Below are 20,911 nucleotides of genomic sequence, written 5' to 3' on the forward strand. Positions count from 1 at the left end.
TGCCCCAGAAGCAGTTGTCTAGAAATAAATAAGGTCAGCAGCAGGACATGTTGACAGGGTGTTTGTAGTCAGACCATGAACAAATAAAAAAAAACCCAGCTATGATATGGAAAGTTAGGGTCTGCTTTCAGAAACCAAAGGTTCTACAAGCATAGCCAGCAGTGGCCCTCTTGAGCTTGGAATACACTCGTATAGTATAGCATTTTTGTGTCATATTCCTGAGGAAGTTCAGCATTTAGTGCCTAACAGAAACAGGACAATCAGTATATGCCTGTTGAAACATGATGAATGAAGGATTTTAGTGGCATAATCTGGCACTAACCACACTGTGAGATGGAAAGATGCCTAAGAAACTACCTATTTTCTCCCAACAAAACCTCTTCCACCCCTACAGATGTCCCATTCTCCAGGAATCCCTTTATATGTGCCAGATATGTACCTCTGTCCCATTTTAATCCCTACTCTGGGGTTTCCCAACCTCTACCCCATAAAGTTTCACAGAGAATTCAAATAGGAGGGACAGAACATTTTATATTAAAATTTATATAAACACAAATGCCTCTTCAGGGTGCCAGTAAAGGAGGGGTGTGGTTGGTGGGGGGTGTGTGTGGGGGGTGTTGGCAAGGAGACTGTCACCTAAGGCCAAAATTGAGAGGACCTAAGAAAGCCTTAAAGCTCAATAGACTGTGGCTAGGAGCCCTGGGTCTCCCTAGGAGCACCTTGTGTCTTTTGTCATGGTATGACGAGCTACAGCTGTTTCCCTTCCTTTGGCTGGCTACTTCTCTACTCTGTCTCCAAGTGGCTTTTAAATTCTTCCAAATGCTGGTGACTCCCAAATGGGTTTCTCCAATCCAGACCTCTCCTCTCAGCTCCAGGCTTACACCCAACAGTCACCAGTTCCCTACTTGGGTCAGGCTTTTCTAACTCAGGAGGCACACAACTGAACTCTTGACATCTGCTCCCAAAACCAGTCTTTTCCATCAGCAAACAGCGCTATCCTCCACTCAAGTGTCCAAACCAGAAATCAAGGAAGCATCCTGGAGTATCTTCCTTTTGTTCATTTCTTCTATCCAATCCCACTTCCAAAATATAGCTTAAAATCTAGTACTACGATGTCCCAATTCCAGAACTCACCGTTTCTTTCCTGCTCCTGAAAACTACCTCCTAATGTCCTACCTTAGCTCTCACTGCTATATACATCACACACTGAGTGGCTTAAACAACAGAAATATTTTTCACTCTTCTGGAGGTTGGGAAGTCCAAGACCAAGGTGAGTTCCTAATGAAGACTCTCTTCCTAGTTTGCAGAAAGCCATCTTCTTGCTGTATCCTCACATGGTAGAGACTCTCTTATGTCTCTTAAAAGGGTTTTAATCCCATTCACGAGGCCCCACCCTCATGACCTAATTACCTCTCAGTGACCCCCATCTCTGAATACAACCATACTGGGAATTAGGGCTTCAACATATGAATTGGGGGGGGGGGGGGGGCATGGGAGACTCATACATCCAGTCCATAGTACCACCTCCTCTCTTCTACTCCTTCACTTCTCATTCATCAAAGCACTACTACAATAAGTCCTAAAGAGCAATGCATGTCATGGTACTCCTCTGCTCAAAATCCTTCTAAGTTCTCTGCACCCGCAATAAAGCCCCACTCCTCACCATGTCCACAAAGCCCTGCTTGATCTCATCCCTGCCCACATCTAAAGTCCTATTTTGTACCACTGCCCCCCAAGGCTCAGCACCTGAGACTTCTCTCAATTCCACCAAACCAAGATCCCCGCTATATCAGGACCTTCATGCATGCTGGATCCTCTGCCTGGCACCCCCTTCATACGTTCTTAGATGTTCCTTCCTGATCCTTAGAGCCTAGTTAAATGCTGCCTCTTAAGAGCCTTGCTAGGTCTCTATTCTCTTTCCCAGCACCTGAGCATGTCCTACAGGTCATTTATTGCCATTGGGGCTGATTTCAGTACACATTTGCTTGCTATTTTTTTAACTTTTTTTTTTAAGATTTTATTTATTTATTCATGAGAGACAGAGAGAGAGAGAGGCAGAGACACAGGCAGAGGGAGAAGCAGGCTCCATGCAGGGAACCTGACGTGGGACTCGATCCCAGGTCTCCAGGATCACACCCCAGGCTGCAGGCAGCGCCAAACCGCTGCGCCAGCAGGGCTGCCCTTTTTTTAAGATTTATTTATTCATTCATGAGAGACACACAGAGAGAGAGAGAGAGAGAGAGAGAGGGGCAGAGAGAGAAGCACTCTTCATGCAGGGAGCCAGATCCTAGGACTCCAGTATCACACTCTGGGCATGAAGGCAGATGCTCAACTGCTGAGCCACCTAGGCATCCCCGCTAGCTATTTTCTGTCCCTCTTCCCAACTAGACTTCAAATTCCATGAAGACGGGTCCACATCCACATTTGTGTTTTGTGCTAAGCACCTAGCACAAAGTTTGGCATCCAGGAGAAAATTAAAATAGGATTAATAGGATTAATAGAATTAATAAAGAAACCCACACCTACACACAATGCTGAAAATCAGGGGCAGGGAGAGGCCCAGATGTGTTCTTGGGGAGCAATACAGGGCAGCGAAGGCGGCACACACACTGACATAATTATGCAAACCTGGCCTGGCATCCGGTGGGTCCTTTATTCCAGGTGTGACTTTGGGAAAGTTACTTCACCACTGACATTCCACTTCCTCTTCTATAAAACAGGGATAAGACCTAATGTATAAGGCCAGCGTGAGGTTTCAGTGAGATAATTACCATCAAATATCCAATATGTACGAGCATCTACTCTGTGCTGGTCACCTATGGTTTCCCCTAATTAGGGACACCAATCTTAGTGCAACTGGTACGGGGCACCATAATTACATGGCTTATCTCACTAAGTTCCCCCAGCCACGGACACAAATAAGCCTGGCCAATCTCACAGTGCTAAGTGCAAAGGGGGCCTCAAATTCAAGCACTTCTGCCTCAAGAACCACATCTCTCAGCTTCTTTGTCACATGGTTTCTGCAATGTTGTCATCTCCCATAATGATGGTGAAAATGGGATGAGATGAAAAATACAGCAGAGCGAACGAATATGGGCAATCATTGTCATAACCTTGTATGATGACAGAACGTGAGCCTACTTATCTGGGTGAAGACTGAGTAGTATACAGAATTACTGAATCAATATATTATACACTGGAAGGCAAAATAAGGGGAGGGGATGAGATGAGAAAACCAGGAATCAAATTCCTGGGCAATAAGTAAATAAACTTGAAGGTGGGTAAATTATAACAAAAAAGGAGGCTAGGAGTCTGCTCAGATGAGATGCAAAAGATGCAGCAAATTTGGGCAGCCCGGGTGGCTCAGCGGTTTAGCACCTCCTTTAGCTCAGAGCCTGGTCCTGGAGACCCGGGACCAAGTCCCATGTCGGGCTCCCCGCATGGAGCCTGCTTCTCCCTCTGCCTGTGTCTCTGCCTCTCTCTCTCTCTCTCTCTGTCTTTCATGAATAAATAAATAAAATCTTTAAAAAAAAAAAAAGATGCAGCAAATTTGGGGAAAGCCGGGTTTGAGGTGGAGTTAAGAGGGGGCAAAATGTTGTGTGAATAAACTGAAGCATGTATGAATAATGCAAAACAGTGTGTAGTGGTGTGCACAGGGGCCCAGCCTCTGCTCTCGGAGCAGACCAAGTCAGACTACCTAAAAATGAAGCCTGGCTTCACCTCATACAGATAGGGTGACTTGGGGAAATTTAAATGACAAAAAGTACAGGGGCGCCTAGGTTAAGACAGTTAAGCAAGAACTCTTGATTTTGGCTCAGGGTCCTGAGATAGAGCCCCACATGTGTGATCAGCATGCAGTCAGCTTGTCCATTTTCCTCTGCTCCTCACTCCTCGCCTCCCCACCCCCATCGTTCACTCTCTGTCTCTCAAATGAATAAAAAAAAATTTATGATTCTATTTATTTATTCATGAGAGACAGAGAGAGAGAGAGAGAGAGAGGCACAGACACAGGCAGAGGGAGAAGCAGTCTCCATGCAGGGAGCCCAACGTGGGGCTCGATCCCAGGTCTCCAGGATCAGGCCATGGGCTGAAGGTGGCACTAAACGACTGAGCCACCCAGGCTGCCCGACTAAATAAAATCTTAAAAAAAAAAAATAAAAAAATTGAAGTTTAACCTCTTTGCAGCTAAGTTTCTTTACCATAAAATGTGGATGATAATAGGATCCCTATCATTGCACTGTTATATGAGGATTAAAAATTGCTACATGTAAGGCACTCAGAACAGTGTTTGGTACCTGGTAAGCTCTGATAAAAGTGTCTGCGGTCATCACGATTATCTTTCTGTGGGGTACCAAGGAAAGGTCTGGACAAGCAATGATAAAGTAAGAACAAGGAAACATAGAGTAGGAAGAGAAAACAGGAAGGCCACGAACTGGAGCAATTCTGCATAAGACAGGGAAGAGACATGGAGAGAATTATCTAGTCTCAAAGGTTCCCAACTTTTGACATGGTTGTGTTGGTGTCAGACTAGCACTCAGACTAGCCTACCTCATAATGCTATGTTCTGCCAATACTTCCAATACTATAGAATAAATGTGTGTCCCCCAAAATTCATATGTTGAAACCTCATCCCCAATATGATGGTACTTGGAGGTGGGGCTTTCGAACATGAATAGGTCATAAAAGTGGAGCCCTCCTGAATGGGATTCATGCCCTCACAGAAAGAGACCCCACAGGACACCCTCACTTCCTCCACTAAGTGTGGTCACAGGGAGAACACAGCTGGCTAAGAACCAGGAAGCAGGGCCTCACCAGACACCGAATCTGTCAATTCCTTGACCTTGGACTTCCCAGCCTCTAGAACTGTGAGAAATAAATTACTGTTGTTTATAAGCCACGAGTCTGTGGTATTTTTCTTACAGCAGCCCAAAAGTACTAAGACATCCAATCAATGCATCCAAACCTAAGTCGTCCTCTCCCCAAAAATGTGTTTCTCTCTTCCAGCATCCCTCATTTGTATCAGTGATACCACCACTCTACCCTTTCTGCCTCCTAGGCTAAATGTCAAGTCATCTCTGCCCCTCCCCTTTTAGCCCCCACAGGCAAAATAACACCAAATCTAGTCAATTTCTTCAAAACACACAATCATTCACACTGACACTCCCCAAGCTTTAAAGAGTTATACCTGGGCAGCCCCGGTGGCGCAGTGGTTTAGCGCCGCCTGCAGCCCAGGGCGTGATCCTGGAGACCCGGAATGGAGTCCCACGTTGGGCTCCCTGCATGGAGCCCGCTTCTCCCTCTGCCTGTGTCTCTGCCTCTCTCTCTCTCTCTCTCTCTGAATGAATAAATAAATCTTTAAAAAATAATAAATAAATAAAGAGTTATACCTTCTTGCCTGGGCAGTACAATACCCTACTGACCTCTCTGCCTCCTTACCTTGCCATATCAATTCTATAACTCTCCTAATAACATTGCCCAAGCACATCTCAAGTCACTCTCTTACCTATAAACCATCGATGGTCCTCCACAGCCCACAGAATAAAACCTGAACCTGAATGTAAGGCAGGCAGCACAGTGTAAGATACACTGGATATATTCAATCTTTTCTCCCCCACCCCCCAACCTTTTTTCAGGCTTTCCAAACTTCGATTTTCTATCCTTCCTCTTTTTCCTCCAAACCTACTTCTCATTCCTCATAAGAGCCTATGCTTTCTAGCATGTCTTTACTCATGCTGTTTCCTTCTCTACAAATTCTAATGCTGGAAGAACTTCATCCTCACAAAAAGAGGACTCTTCAGTCTACCCTTGGTTTCTGAGAGCTGCCTGCCTCCCTCTACGTAGGCAACTTCCATGGCTTTGCTTTCCCATGCACCACAGAACAGGCTTACCTCACCTCAGAGATCTCACCACTGGTTGCCCTTTTTCCTTCTAGGAGAACATTATTTTGCCTTGGAGATAATTCCTTTGTCATTCTTCATAGTGAAGCTTAAATATTGCCTCCTCAAAGTCGACCTTGAACCACCCCTCTATTTAAGCAGTCTCTTTCATGGGTCAAAATAACCAAAATGTCAGGACACATGGGTGGCTCAGTGGTTGAGTGTCTGCCTTCGGCTCAGGGTGTGATCCTGGGGTCCTACGATGGAGTCCCACATTGGGCTCCCTGCACTTAGCCTGCTTCTCTCTCTGCCTATGTCTCTGTCTCTCTGTGTCTCCCATGAATAAATAAATAAAATTTTTAAAAAATAATACTAATAATAACCAAAATGTTAAAAATAAAACTATTTGTAGCATACATGAAAGACAAAGAGCTGCCATCTTCATTAATATTTTTAATATACAAAATATTAGCACAAAAGTAGTGTGAGAGGCTTTTCAGGTAGACATATCTGGGCTCACATATTGGCCCTGCTACTTCTCAGACTTGGATATCGCTGAGCTTCAATTTTCTCATCTATAAATGAGCATAATACTCTCTAGGTCACAAGGTTACTTACTGTGAGGATTATAGACTGATGTCTACCACACATCTGGAACAGAAAGCCATTAAATAATGGTAGGCAGGATTAATACTGATGGACAAAATTACTAGGCATATAATTTTTTAAATATGCAAAGACAAGGAACATCCAATTCACAAAAGAAAATAAATCTGGCTAACAAGGGGTGCCTGGGTGACTCAGTCGGTTAAGTGTCTGCCTTCGGCTCAGGTCATGATCTCGGGGCACTGGGATCCTGCTTTGGGCTCCCTGCTTTGGGCTCCCTGCTCCATGGAGAGTACTCTCCCCTGCTCGTGCTCCCTCATGCGTGCTCTCTCAAATAAATAAATAAAATATTTTTTAAAAGTCTGCCAAACAAATATCTGGTAAATATCCCTTAATAGAAATAAAACCGGGGTGCCTGGGGGCTCAGTTGGTTAAGCATTTGCCTTCCGCTCAGGTCATGATCCTTGAGTCCCGGGATGGAGCCCTGTGTCCAGCTCCCTGCTCAGAGGGGAGTCTGCTTCTCACTCTGCCCCTCACCCCACTCGTACTCTCTCTCTCTTTCTCCCTCACTCTGTCACAAATAAATGAATAAAACCTTTAAAAAGAAAGAAAACAAATACATAGTAAAACAGCATAAAATAATAAAATACCGAAGCATGTGTACACACACACACACACACACACACACACACACACAATACTGATACCAATTCCAATTTTTTAACACACCACCAAGCAATTCTACAACACTAGCTGGGTGCCCTACAATCTAGCTCAACCAGTGGGATCTGGAGCGAGTGTCAGATCTCACAGGTGAAGGGCTCAGGTGTTATTAAGACTGCGCCCACCTCCCAGTAGCCAATCACAAGTCCAGGTTGTCACCTGTGCTTCTGACTGCCTACGGTTTAGAGGTTCCTACAACCGGTTCTTTGGGATTAATTTGCTAGAACAGCTCACAGAACACAGAGAAATATTTTACTTACTTGATTAATGGTTTCTTATAAAAGGACATAACTCAGGACCAGCCAGAGGAAAGAGATGCATTGGGCAAGGTATGGGGAAAGCTCACGGAGCTTCCACACTCTCTAAGCATGACACTATCCCCAAATCTCTACCTATTTATCTACGCAAAAGCTCTCTGAACCCCCACCCTTTTGGGTTTTCAAAGGAGGCCTCATTACATAGGCATGACTGATTAAATTCATTCAACCTCCAGAACCTTTCCCCTGCACAGAGGTCAGGGGTGCGACCCAAAGTCCTAAGCCTCTAGTCACACAACTGATTCCTCTAATGACCAGCTCCCATCCTTAGATGAACTAGGAGCTTGTGAAAAGACACCATCAGAATAACAAGACACCTTTATTGTTCTCATCAAAAGAAATTTCAAAAGTTTAGAAGCTCTGAGCCAGGGAAAGGGGACAAAGACCAGTATGTATCTATTATAAATCACAGTATCACACACCGCACAGTTGCGATTTTATCGTGACACTCAATACTCACACTTTGATAAATGCAGATGGAAGTATAAACTGATCATTTGGACTATGTATTAAAAATCCATTAAACTGTTCATATCTTTGGGTCAGAAATCTCATCCCTAGGACTTTATTCTAAAGAAATTATCTCAGGGATGCCTGAGTGGCTCAGCGGTTGAGTGTCTGCTTCTGGTTCAGGTCATGATCCCAGAGTTCCAGGATCGAGTCCCATATCACGCTCCTCTGCAAGGAACCTGCTTTTCCCTCTGCCTATGTCTCTGCCTCTCTCTGTGTGTCTCTCATGAATAAATAAATTTTAAAAAATTAAAAATAAATAATCTCAGATACATAAAGGATACATGAAATGTTTCTATCCCTATTATTTGTAACAGTGCAAAAGTGTAAAACAAAAGCATAATAGCAATCGTTAACTTTCCACTTAGAGTGCTTCTTAGTAGGCAAACCGGGTTGAGTACATTGTACACAACTGTCTATATTTAGTCCTTATAACATCCTTTGAAGTAGATATTATTATAAAATCCTGACTTACAAAGAAAGTGAGGCTAATGGATGGTGGGTAATTCAAAGTCATAGGTAGCAGGGCTGAAATCAAACCTAGGACAATCTGATTCTAGGGCCAAGATCTTAACCACAGAACAAGTGTTTCTACTCCATGGAACACGTGACGTTCTAAAGGTTACGAAAACTATGTAATCATATGGGAAAATGCTTCTTGTTAAATAATGCAGATTGTATCTGCATTAAAACTACAGTTATAGGAAAATGTAATTCCACTGATTTTATCAGTGGAGTAATTTAATTCCACTAAACTGAAAGGAAATACCTAGAAGGATTATGTTAGCAGTATTTACAAATAGTGGATGGTGTAATCACTTTTTCTTACTTTTTTCTGTTGCCCAAACTCGCTGTAACATGCATTTATTTTTATTTTTAGGATGAAGACAAACATATAAACGTAATTATCATTCTACCTGGATTTTAGTAATTTCATAATTATGGAAGGGACATGGGAGGATTAAGAAAGCTGTGTTCTATTTCTCAAGTATCAGGCTAAAGTTTCTTTGCTTTGAAGACAGAATTCAAGATTCATCCTGTTGCTGAGAAGAAATTGCTATTCATCTTTATGGTATCTACTATTTCACAAAAGTGGTACACCTCTTAGTTAATTATTTCTACATGCATTATAGTGCATTATTTAGAATGGAAGCTTTAGAATCTGAATAATTAAAATCCAGAGCAGAAGCTGTCACTACCTTCCGTAAAGCCTTGGACAAACTATCTCAAGACTTCAGTTAACATCGCTCACCTACCTCTAAAGGTTGTCCTAAGCATCAAATGAAATAATGAATGTAAATTTTTCAGCATAGTACATGCCTATGGTAAGCACTCACTATATATTCATACCTATTATCCACAAGTAAAGACACTCTTCCAAAAAATATCAGCTCTAGCACATGAAAAGTTATCAGACAAGGAGAAGGTAAATGTTTTCTTATTATTTCTGAGGTTCAGATAATAGACACTAGATCTTTCGGAGATTACACAAAACCTGCAGAAAAAATGGTAAAGGTCATGCAATTGTCATACTCTGAGGAGTTTGCTATGTGACCTTTCTACCAATGAGAGTACTAGACAGCTTCCTCTTCCCCTCACCTTCACTAATTAGCCCCTGCTTGGCTAAGTGGCAGCCTAGCCCAGCCCAGGCCCATTGCTAGGCTCAAATGGGAAACCTGGATTCCTTCCCATCTCTCGGAATAACCTGTTCTGTGACCTTGGGAAAATCATTGCACTTCCATTTCCTCTTCCCTGCCAAAGCAATAATAAAATAATAATGATGATGATGATATGAAAAATAATTCTCTTTTTAAATACCGGTGCCTGCGGTTAACGGCCTAGCTCGGGGCAAACTGGGACAACACACCTAGGGCCAAAGCTGGGAAAGTAAGGATGGAGAACTGAGAAAAAGAGGCGTTCCCTGGGCCCAGCCCTCCACCCCTCTGCCCTTCCAGACCGCGGTATGCCCTCTCACCCATCTCGAGGGGGCCGAGGGGCTGCCTCTCGAGGGTTGCACAGTCACAGAAATAGAGCCGGGAAGAAACCACTCAGACCCTAAAGTAGGGAGGCTCCAGAAAGCAAGCAATACAGGAATTACATCAAGAAGCAAGGAGATGAGCCTGCCGCCCGCCGCCCGCCGCCCGCACGAGCAGGGTGGTATTCCTTGCGAGACCCCCACAGGCCCGGGGGTCTGGGCTGCACCGGGCGCAGACAGGGCAGCCCTAGCTCACCATACTCCTGGGGCTCCGGGTCGGGCTGGAAAGTGAAGTGAGCCACATGCCGCCTCTGCGCCGCATCCCCAGCGGCCGAGGCTGCCTGCAGCCCCGCGCCTCGAAGCCGACACCACTGTCCTTCTGCCCCGGCCGCACGCAGCCTCAAGAGCCGGCCCGCAGTCGCCGCAATCGCCGCCATCCCCACTGGCAACCCTGGCTCGCAAGCTGCGCCGCCGCACACCGCCGCACACCGCCGGCAGAGGGGGCGGGGCACCCAGGCGGCTTCCCCATTGGCTGGGTCCAAGAGGTGGGCCCATGAAACAGACCAATCGGAATCAGGAATCCGGGGGTGGGGAAGGCGACGAGAGGACGCCGGAGGCGTGGGCCTGCAGTGCGCATGCGGAAGAGGAGCAGGGGCCGGGGCGAGCCTGCAGGTGAGCCCCAGTGAGACGGATCCCGGAGGCGGCGCCTTCGCCAAGTCACCGCGGGGTCCCGCGGCGCGGACGCGGGTCGCTAACCTCACACGCTAGTCCCGGATTTGCTTTTACTGATGTCGTTTAGCGTCGTTACCTCCGTAACTTATTTTGAGATTTATACTTTCTTGCAACCTTTTTTTTTAAATCCTCTCCTATCCTTTATATTATTTTATAAGTAAAAGATGGATGGGTTGGGTTACTGATTGGCATTGGTTATTGGTTTTGGATTTCAAAAAACTGGGAATCACGGCTCAAAGCTTCCGCTCTTTATTCAAAGCCCCCCCCCCCGACCCCCCACCCCGCTTAAGAAGCACGTATACATTTTTACTGCTTTTGTTTTTCAGGACTTAGAGGAGAGTTAGAGAGGTAAACTTAGATTTCATCCTGGAAATCTATTTAATAGGAATTCAGATGCATTTTTGCCCAGGTGCAGTGAAAATGACCTGACTGGCTTACTCTAGCTTAGAAATCTGGAGGATTCCAATCGCTAATTTACGTTTATAATAATCATTTTTGCAAATTTTCTTCTTAAAAATCCAAATGTTTAAAAAGAGTCCTTCCCTGCTGATGAATTTAAAAATTAAAAGACAGTAAAGGGGCGCCTAGGTGGCTCAGGTCATAATCCGAGGGTCCTGGAATTGAGCCCCACACCTAGCTCCCTGCTCAGTGGGGAGCCTGCTTCTCCCTCTCCGTCTGCGCCTTCCACTGCTCGCGTGCTTGCTCGCTAGCGCTCTCTCTCGAATAAACTCTTTTAAAAAATTAATTTAAAAAATTAAAATCACAGTAAAATATGGCAGAGATAAAAGTGAAAGTGTTTCCATCAGAGGAAGGTGAGAGAGGGGAAGGACAGGCCCAAAATAGAATTGGGAGGGATCCCTGGATGGCGCAGCGGTTTGGCGCCTGCCTTTGGCCCAGGGCGCGATCCTGGAGACCCGGGATCGAATCCCACGTCGGGCTCCCGGTGCATGGAGCCTGCTTCTCCCTCTGCCTGTGTCTCTGCCTCTCTCTCTCTGTGTGTGACTATCATAAATAAAAAAAAAAAAAAAAAAAAAAAAAATTAAAATAGAATTGGGAGAGGGGTGGAAGAAAAATGAAGCGGAAGGAAGAGGGGGAAAAGAATGTTCTTCTGTTACTTTTGGCCTCACAACCTATGTTTGGTTTTACAAGGGAGGCAAGGGAGGAGAGAGAAGATATGGGGGGGAGGGGGCGGGGGGTGAAGACAAAGGCCAGGAGATGCACCAACTGCCTGTTTTCTGTTTGGGACTGAGACAGAAATTTAAAACTGCTAGGGAGAGAACCAGAATTATATCCATTATTCCTACTCCTACTCCTACTCCCAAACACACGAGGGGCTCTGCGCTGGGCCTGGAGCCTGCTTAAGATTCTTTTTCTTTCCCTCTGCCACTCCCCCCCTCCCTCTCTCTGCCCCTCCCCCTCCTTCCCTCTCTAAATATAATAATAATAATAATAATAATAATAATAATAATAATAGAATTTCTAGTTGGTAGAGAAAGGAGACAAATTACATAACAACTACAATCCAGTGTAATAGGGACTCTAGAACTGTGAACAAAGTTAAGCATACAAAAAGCAATAAGCTCTGTTTTTAGAATTCAAGTATGCTTCTAGAAGTAATGCTGATGCTGGACCTAAAAAGATGAATAGAAATTATCAGGCAAACTAGAGAAGGGAAGTTGTTCTAGACAAAGAAAAAAACATACAAAGGCTAACAGGGCCAGAAGGAACATGGTGCATTCCAGGAAGAGAAAACAGGTTGGTAGCTGCTAGACTTGGAGTATAGAGATTGACAGGGGTCAGAAAAATAAATTAGAGGGAGTATTTCAAGGTCTTCATATGCTAATTTAAGATCTGTGGACTTAAAACTACATGCAGTCAGGAATAACAAAGAGAACACCTAACACATTTGTCTGCCAAGCAAATTATTATGGGGGGCAGGGGGTTGACATTTTCCCTATCCCTACAGCACCAGCTGCCTGGTAGCCATGAATATGTCTTTATTATTAAAGTGAGATCTACCCTGGCCAATATTTCATTGAAATTAAGTTGAGAAACTCATTTCCTGGGAATTTTGGAAGCATTATTTAGAAAGATAGAGTATCTTTTTGGGATGCCTGGGTGGCTCAGGGGTTGAGTGTCTGCCTTTGGCTCAGGGTGTGATCCCAGTTGGGTCTGGCGAATAGAGTCCTGCATCAGGCTCCCTCTGGGGAGCCTGCTTCTCCCTTAGTCTATGTCTCTACTTCTCTCTGTGTCTCTCAGGAATAAATAAATAAATTTTTTTAAATGTTAAAAAAAAAATAAAAAGGATAGGGTATCTTTAAATGCCACTAGGAGGTGCAAAAATGGAGAGCTTTCAGAAATTTGATGGCCCAGAAAAGGTGAAAACTATGACTGCATTTGAGTTCCTGGTTCTATTTGTTTCTGAGGCCTCAGTGCTTTTCAGGTCCTGGGTTTCTCTGAGACTATGAGAGGCCATGATAACCTTAAAACAGATTCTCCTCTTAGCTTAAGTGACTTCTAATTGCATTTCTGCAATCTTAACCTCATGAACCACCCTCAGAGTCTGTGACTGGAGGGAATACAAAGAGAAGTTGCATCTCATTCTTCAGAATGACTTTTAGCTTATTTTCTGTCGTTGAGCTTCGGTACCTGTACGACTTGTACCTGTTTGAACTCAGCTTGCTTTTGGAAACCCTTATTCTATATCATATATGTTGCTTATCATATATAACAACATAATATCTTATAGTATTACATCCTATATCCTGACCCCTGTTCCCATTCAAACTCAAACTCAACTGGAGGCATCAGGGATACAAAGTAGACAAAGGCTCAAATCCTTGCTTTAGAATGTTAAAAGTAGGTTGTAATGCTGTTGGCAGAAAAAAAATAATTTGAGAAAAGAGTTTGAGTTTTAAAGACTAGTTTCTGAGTATTAAACCTCAAGAAGGGATCCCTGGGTGGCACAGTGGTTTGGCGCCTGCCTTTGGCCCAGGGCGCGATCCTGGAGACCCGGGATCGAATCCCACGTCGGGCTCCGGTGCATGGAGCCTGCTTCTCCCTCTGCCTATGTCTCTGCCTCTCTCTCTCTCTGTGTGACTATCATAAAAAAAAAAAAAAAAAAAAATTTAAACCTCAAGAACCTGAATGGCTTAGGGGACAAGATTCATGATCTAAACAAAATGTTGTAAATAGCATGCCAATTTAAGAGCCAGTTTTTACCACCATCCATGGAGGCAGAGCCACAGCACAAAAAGAACTGTAGGTGTCTTTCTTGGTAGACAGACCTAGGAGTATCCCTGTCCTCAAACTCCCCACCATGGCATGGCATTTGGAACAACAGAATGTTTCTCTTAAATGGCCAAGAGAGATGCAGGTATGGCATTAAGGTCCAGAGAATTTAAGAAGGCCCAGCAGTCAGCATGATAAGGGATTTGTATCTAGAATATACTTTAAAAATATTTTTTAGGGATCCCTGGGTGGTGCAGCGATTTAGCGCCTGCCTTTGGCCCGGGCTCCCGGTGCATGGAGCCTGCTTCTCCCTCTGCCTATGTCTCTGCCTCTCTCTCTCTGTGTGTGTAAAATAAATAAATAAAAATTTAAAAAAATATTTTTTAACTTGATAATAAGAAGATAAATTACCTATTTAAAAAATAAGCAAAGAACTCAACCATTGGTGGTGGGAATGCAAAATGGTACAGCCACTTTAGAAGACAAGTTTGAAACTTACAAAACTAAACATACTCTAGTCATATAATCCAGAAATCACCCTCCTTGCTGTTTTTCCAAAGGAGTTGAAAATTTACACCTGCAAAAATCTGCCCACAACTGTTTATTGCAGCTTGATTCATAATTCCCCAAATTTGAAAGAAACCAAGATGTGCTTCAGTACATGGATAAATAATTGGATTGGATAAATAAACTGTAGTATATCCAGACAATGGAATAGTATTTGGCACTAAAAAGAAATGAGCTATCAAGTCATGAAAAGAAATGAAGGAACTGTAAATGCATATTACTAAGTGAAAGAGGCCAATCACAAGAGACCATACAGTGTACAATTCCATTTATATGAAATGTCCAGAATAGGCAAATTGATGAAAACGGACAGTAGATTAATGGTTGCCAGGGGCTAGGGAAAAGGGGTAAGGAGGAGTGGTTGCTATTAAGTATAGAGTTTGTTTTGAGGTAATGAAAATATTCTAAAATTAAGTAATGGTGATGGTCGCACAATTTTATGAATGTACTGAAGACCACTGAATCATACACAGAGTGGATTTAGTAGCATATAAATTATATCTCAGCAAAGCCATTGTTTACAAATCAGGTTATAGAAAAATAATAAAAGTCATATTTGTACACCTAAATATGTGATTTAGGAGATTCATTCCCCTACGGCATATGTTTGACAACATGTAGGTTAGTTCATAGACTCTGTTTGAAATTGGTTTCAGGGATCCCTGGGTGGCGCAGCGGTTTGGCGCCTGCCTTTGGCCCAGGGCGCGATCCTGGAGACCCGGGATCGAATCCCACGTCGGGCTCCCTGCATGGAGCCTGCTTCTCCCTCTGCCTGTGTCTCTGCCTCTCTCTCTCTCTCTCCCTCCGTGTGACTATCATGAATAAATAAATTTTAAAAAAAAGAAAAAAAAAGAAATTGGTTTCAGTTCAGTACTGGAGATACTTAGTTGGAAGAGCTCCTTAGATGGAAGGATTTTCCTTGCTTTGCTGATTCTACCATATGGAAGAATCCTGCTAGGATCATTCTGAAAAGAAAATCCAAAATCTAGTCAAAGCCAATGTGTTCATTTCCTAGGGCCGCTGTAACAAATCTTACCAACTGGGTACAGAAATTTATCGTCCCACAGGTCTGGGGCTAGAAATCCAAGATGAAAGTGTTGGCAGAGTCCTACTCTGAAAGCTGTAGGGGAATCCTTCCTTGTCTCTTCCTAGCTTCCGGTGTTTTACCGGCATTCTTTGATGCCCTTGGCTTGCAACTCCATAAATCCAATCTCTGCCTTTGTCTTCACAAGATGTTGTTCTCACTGTTTTTCCTTTCTTGTCTCTGGTATCTTTGCACAGCAATCTTATAAGGACACATCTAGTCTTATTGGATTAGTTCATCCTACTCCAATATGATCTCATCTTAGCTAATTAGGTCTACAACCACTCTTTTTCCATAGAAGGTAGCATTCCGAGGTACTAGGGGTTAGGTACTGGAGGTTAGGCTCAATGTATCTTCTGGGGGCTAGGCATGGTTCAACCCATGACAATCCAAGATTTAATGGCAGAACAGAAGCTAAATGGATGCTTCTGATGAACTTTCTGGAGAAACCTGCATCGTTAAAAAGTTTTTATAAATTGTTTAATAGATTTCTTCTAATATGAAATTCTCTGATTTGCAGTAGAGTTAAAGAAACTGGAGATGATTGGTCTACATGAGATTTTTAAAGTGATATATTAATTCTCCTTAAATGTTTGATGGCTCCCTTATAGAAAAAGGATTAAATTTTCTGTTTGGTTCCAGTGAGAAAAACAAGAAACAGAAGAAGCAAATTCCAGTGTAATATAAAGTATATAAAGTAGATTGTCTTGGGATGTAATGAATTCTCTATTATTAGAGATAGGCAGGTACAGGATGGATGAATGTTATTGGAGAAGCCTCTTGGGAGGACTTATAGTTCATTTAGGAGTTGTTTAGGGGTTTTCTAATTTTAAGAATGTGATTCTACTATTCACTAGTATGCATTGAGAGCCTTGCATGTGTCAGGTAATGTGTTTCAATGCACATTATTTTCAGCCAACCCATGGATCTAAGCTATGTAGACCGTCCAGCATGTAAATTATACTTCTTTCTGCCCTTCCCAAGCATCCATGCAACTTCTCTCTGGCTTCTCCTCTCCTGCAGAGGCTTGAGATGCACTTGTGATCAGTCTATCAGGAACCTGACCATCTACTGGATAGAAATCTTGTGAGTAGACACCACAGAAAGGGCAGCTTTAAAGTGACATTATCTGGCATTTGTGCTCAGCCTGATGGAAGGATTTAGATAAAAATGATGACTCAGAAGACTGCTCCAAATACTGGTATCTGCTGTCTATGTAACAAGCAGAACCACTTATCCAGAAGCGAAATTAGATGCCAGTTTGATTTTTTTTAATTCCCTGCGCAATTTGTGAGTATTGCCAGGTTTCTAACAGCCTAATTAAAGTTACAGCTTACATAATCATGAGTACTGAGGCCAAAAGAAATTTTTAAGACCCATATTTAACCTTTCCTCCATTTTTGTTGTTGTTGTAAGTTTTATCCATTTATCTCATTTAAAAATCTTGAATAACTGGCACTTCTGGAAGCATGGGAGACTTTGTGAGTACCTTGGGAATGCCTAATGGTGACCAGTGTGGAAAAAAAGGGAGGAGAACATGGACAGTTGAACAGTGGTCACCACCAGTAACTTTAAGATTTTATTTATTTATTCATGAGACACACACACACACACATACACACACACACACACACACACACACACTCAGGAGGCAGAGACATAGGCAGAGGGAGAAGCAGCTTTTCACAGGAAAGCTATGTGGGACTCAATCCCCAGACCCCAGGATCACACCCTGAGCCAACGGCAGACGCCCAACCACCGAGCCACCCAGGTGTTCCTCCACCAGTGATTCTTGACAGTTTGCTTTCCCCATCATATAAAGCCATCCACAAACATAGGCAAAACAGAAGCCCTCCTGTGTCACATCATGCATACATTTAACCTTCACAAACTAATATTACACTTTAATTAGAGCAGGTGATTCTTTCCTCCCTTTCTGACAAAGAGTATAAGCCTTAGACTGGGTATTCACCTGATTTCTCATTAGAATTATCTGGAGAGATTTCAAAACATACTGCTATGCAGACCCCAAGTAGTAAACATTAGCAATACTCACAGGTATTTCTATTCCCTCGGCGTCTAAGACCTCAGACTGTAACAACTGGGTACATCTGAAATTAGACATGGCAATGTGACTTACATTGCCAATGAACTTGAGCCGGAGAGTAGAGAATTATTCTGGGTGGAAGAATTTCAGAGCTAATTCTGTTTTCTTCCTCTGCCTCATCAACTAGCAACATCCCAGACAGCAGATCAGTTGTCAGCCTGTTCCTGGAGTGACACTACCTCAGGCATCACTGCCCTCATCCAGCCCTGTTTGGCATGGAGCATGGGTGAGAAATGATTTGAGACCATAAAGTTGTGTACGTGTGTGTGTGTGTGTGTGTGTGTGTTTAACATGACTTCTAAGCACAAGCCAATTACTTTACATGGTATTCAGCTACTCTAACCTATTTTAACTCTTCAGATGGGCTCCTCAGTTATATGTTTGATGAAAGACATTACATTTGTCCACAACATAATGCATAAGTGCGGTCATATGTTACTATTGTAGATTTACATGATTTTCAACCATAATTTTGGCTACTCACAATTTTTGCCTTAGATGTATTAGATTTTAGAATATAAACACCCACAAATGATGCAGCTCTCCTCTATAGAGGCAATATGAAAATCCTTTACATACATATTTCAATCTTTTAAAAACAACTTGATGGATAAGGTCTTATAATCTTCATTTTACAGATGAGAAAACAGGATTGGAGGGACTGACTAATCACTGTTTAAGCAGCGTAAAGCATTCTATGTTTTTCAAATTTCAAAGCCTGTGCCCTTATGTTGTGTCTCTCAAATGTATTTTGCAGATTATTCCCTGAGAAATTTCTTCCAATTGCAAATTCCCTGAATCCCACACTGAGGAATTCTTACTCATTAGGCCTGGAGTAGGGCATTTACATTTTTAATAAGCTTTCCCTGCCTAGTATCTTTGATATGGTTGATCCACATGTCATATAGACAAACTCTATAAATCCCATACAGCCTTTCTAAACACTATGTTCCCTGTGTAGAGAAGAACAGCTACCACTTTACCCCCTATTCACTCTTATATCAGTTAAGATTATTTAGTTATAAGCTACTGAAATCACCTCTGACTAATTTAAGCAGAACTATAATTACTTTAGAAGATATGAGATAGCCCATGAAAACTATAGAAACAAACAGCTCAGAAAGAGCTGACACCAGGGCAGACCCAGAGACCAGGTAATAGGGGGTAATTTAGAGTCTTATAAGAATATTAAAACCTCTAGCTTGAATTGACTCATCTGTGTTTGATTCTGTTCAAAATTCAGTTCCTCAAGGAGAGAATTTGGTTAGCCCAGATCAGTTCATTGCTATATCTTGACTAAGAAAGAGAGAGTATCTTTTACTAAATACAAAGTAAAAGAGATTGCCTAAACATAACTCAAAAACTGCTACCAACCAAACAGGGAATTGGTGCTTGGAGGCCAGAAGACCTAATACCATACAGTCATACTGCCCAGAAAGTGCCTCTGTGGTCCCTCCAGTCAAGAAAGTTTCATCAAAAAAGTCCTCACTATGGAACATAGTTCATTACTGAAACATTCTTACTAAAGAGTACTTTAAAATGCTTCTGAATCTCTGCAGAATAATGGTGGCTTCATAAATCTGAATCCCTGTACATCATTTCTTTAAAAAAAAAAAAAAACAGAGTAAAAGGGAAAGCAAATTAAACACACAAAATTTATATCTACAGAATAGTTAGAACACAAGAATACGTAGAAGCCTATAAACTCCAAATTTATGAGTAAGTGATGAATTTAAAAACTTGGTATTGGCTCACGGAGTAGGAGTTTAGGAAAAGCTTTGTTTAGAACAAGAAGATAATGTGAATAATCCTATATCTATTGAATAAATTAAATTCATACTTTAGGGATCCCTGGGTGGCGCAGCGGTTTGGCGCCTGCCTTTGGCCCAGGGCGCGATCCTGGAGACCCGGGATCGAGTCCCCCGTCGGGCTCCCGGTGCATGGAGCCTGCTTCTCCCTCTGCCTGTGTCTATGCCTCTCTCTCTCTCTCTCTCTCTCTCTCTCTGTGACTATCATAAATAAATAAAAATTAAAAAAAATATTTTAAATTCATACTTTAAAACATTCCAACAGAGAAAACCCCAGGCCCCAATGGCTTCACTGGGGAAACTCTACTAGATATTTAAGGAAGAAATATCCCCAATTTTGTTTAAAAAGTCCAAGACAGGGCACCTGGGTGGCTCAATGTTTGAGCATCTGCCTTCAGCTCAGGTTGTGATCCCCGGGCCCTGGGATCCAGTGCTGCACCAGGCTCCCTGTGGGGAGCCTGCTTCTCCCTCTGCTTGTGTCTCTGCCTCTATCTGTGTGTCTCTCATGAATAATAAATAAAATCTTAAAAAAAAAAAAGTCCAAGACTTAGGAGATAGGATAATACTTTCCAACTCTTTCTATGATGCCCTGATATTAAAAGCAGAAAAAGACATTATATGAAAGGAAAACTAAAAATAAATCTTCATGGACACAGACACAAAAATCCTCAACAAAATTCTGAAAGATATAATAAAGCAATATATACATAAAGATAGCACATCATGACCAAATGGAATTAAACACAGGAAAGCAAGGTTGGTTTAACATTTAAAAATCAATCAAAATAATTCATCATATCAACAGACTGAAAAAACAGCGTTCACTTCAATAAAGGCAGAAAAGGCACAGACACTCAAAAGGCAGAGATTGTCAGACTAGACACAAAAACAAAAACAAAAGCAAAGAAAGATCCAACTAAATCCAACTAGATGACACACTTTACATTTAAACACATGAAAGTAATCAGATAGAAAAGATACACATGCAAATAGCAACCACCAGAAAGGTAGAGTGGCTGTACTAATATCAGATTAAATAGACTTTAAAACAAATAAACAAAAAAGTACTAGAGATAAATAAGGACTTTTTCAAGATTTTATTTATTCATTCATGAGAGACACACAGAGAGAGGCAGAGACATAGGTGGAGGGAGAAGCAGGATCACAATCTGAGCCCAAGGCAGACACTCAACCATTGAGCCACCTAGGCATCCCAATAGGGACATTATACAGTGATAAAATGTTTAATCCATCAGGAAAATATAATAATTATTATGAGCACATATGCAATGTAAGCACAGAACACCAAAACACACAAAGCAAAAGCTATTGGCAATGAAGGAGAAAAATAGACAATTCAACCTTAACAATACTC

The 20,911-nt window shown here is 42.5% G+C and overlaps 1 protein-coding gene and 1 long non-coding RNA gene across 5 annotated transcripts in view; one reads left to right on the forward strand and one right to left on the reverse strand.

Annotated features, from left to right (window-relative positions):
• The window catches only part of BCKDHB (branched chain keto acid dehydrogenase E1 subunit beta), a 211,462-nt gene extending 200,977 nt beyond the window's left edge, over positions 1-10,485 (reverse strand). For all 4 annotated transcript variants that reach the window (XM_077903277.1, XM_077903275.1, XM_077903274.1 and 1 more), the window contains exon 1: positions 10,264-10,485. In XM_077903277.1, coding sequence (XP_077759403.1) covers positions 10,264-10,444 — 181 coding nt within the window. In that variant the 5' untranslated portion in view covers positions 10,445-10,485. The remainder of the gene's footprint in view (positions 1-10,263) is intronic.
• Positions 10,486-10,596: 111 nt separating this feature from the next.
• Positions 10,597-20,911, forward strand: part of LOC144317214 (uncharacterized) — a 41,609-nt gene continuing 31,294 nt past the window's right edge. Inside the window, exon 1 of the long non-coding RNA XR_013383155.1 lies at positions 10,597-10,679. This is a non-coding gene — a long non-coding RNA (uncharacterized LOC144317214). The remainder of the gene's footprint in view (positions 10,680-20,911) is intronic.

The sequence above is a fragment of the Canis aureus genome, chromosome 7 (assembly GCF_053574225.1).
Source record: "Canis aureus isolate CA01 chromosome 7, VMU_Caureus_v.1.0, whole genome shotgun sequence".
In the NCBI taxonomy this organism is placed as follows: domain Eukaryota; kingdom Metazoa; phylum Chordata; class Mammalia; order Carnivora; family Canidae; genus Canis; species Canis aureus.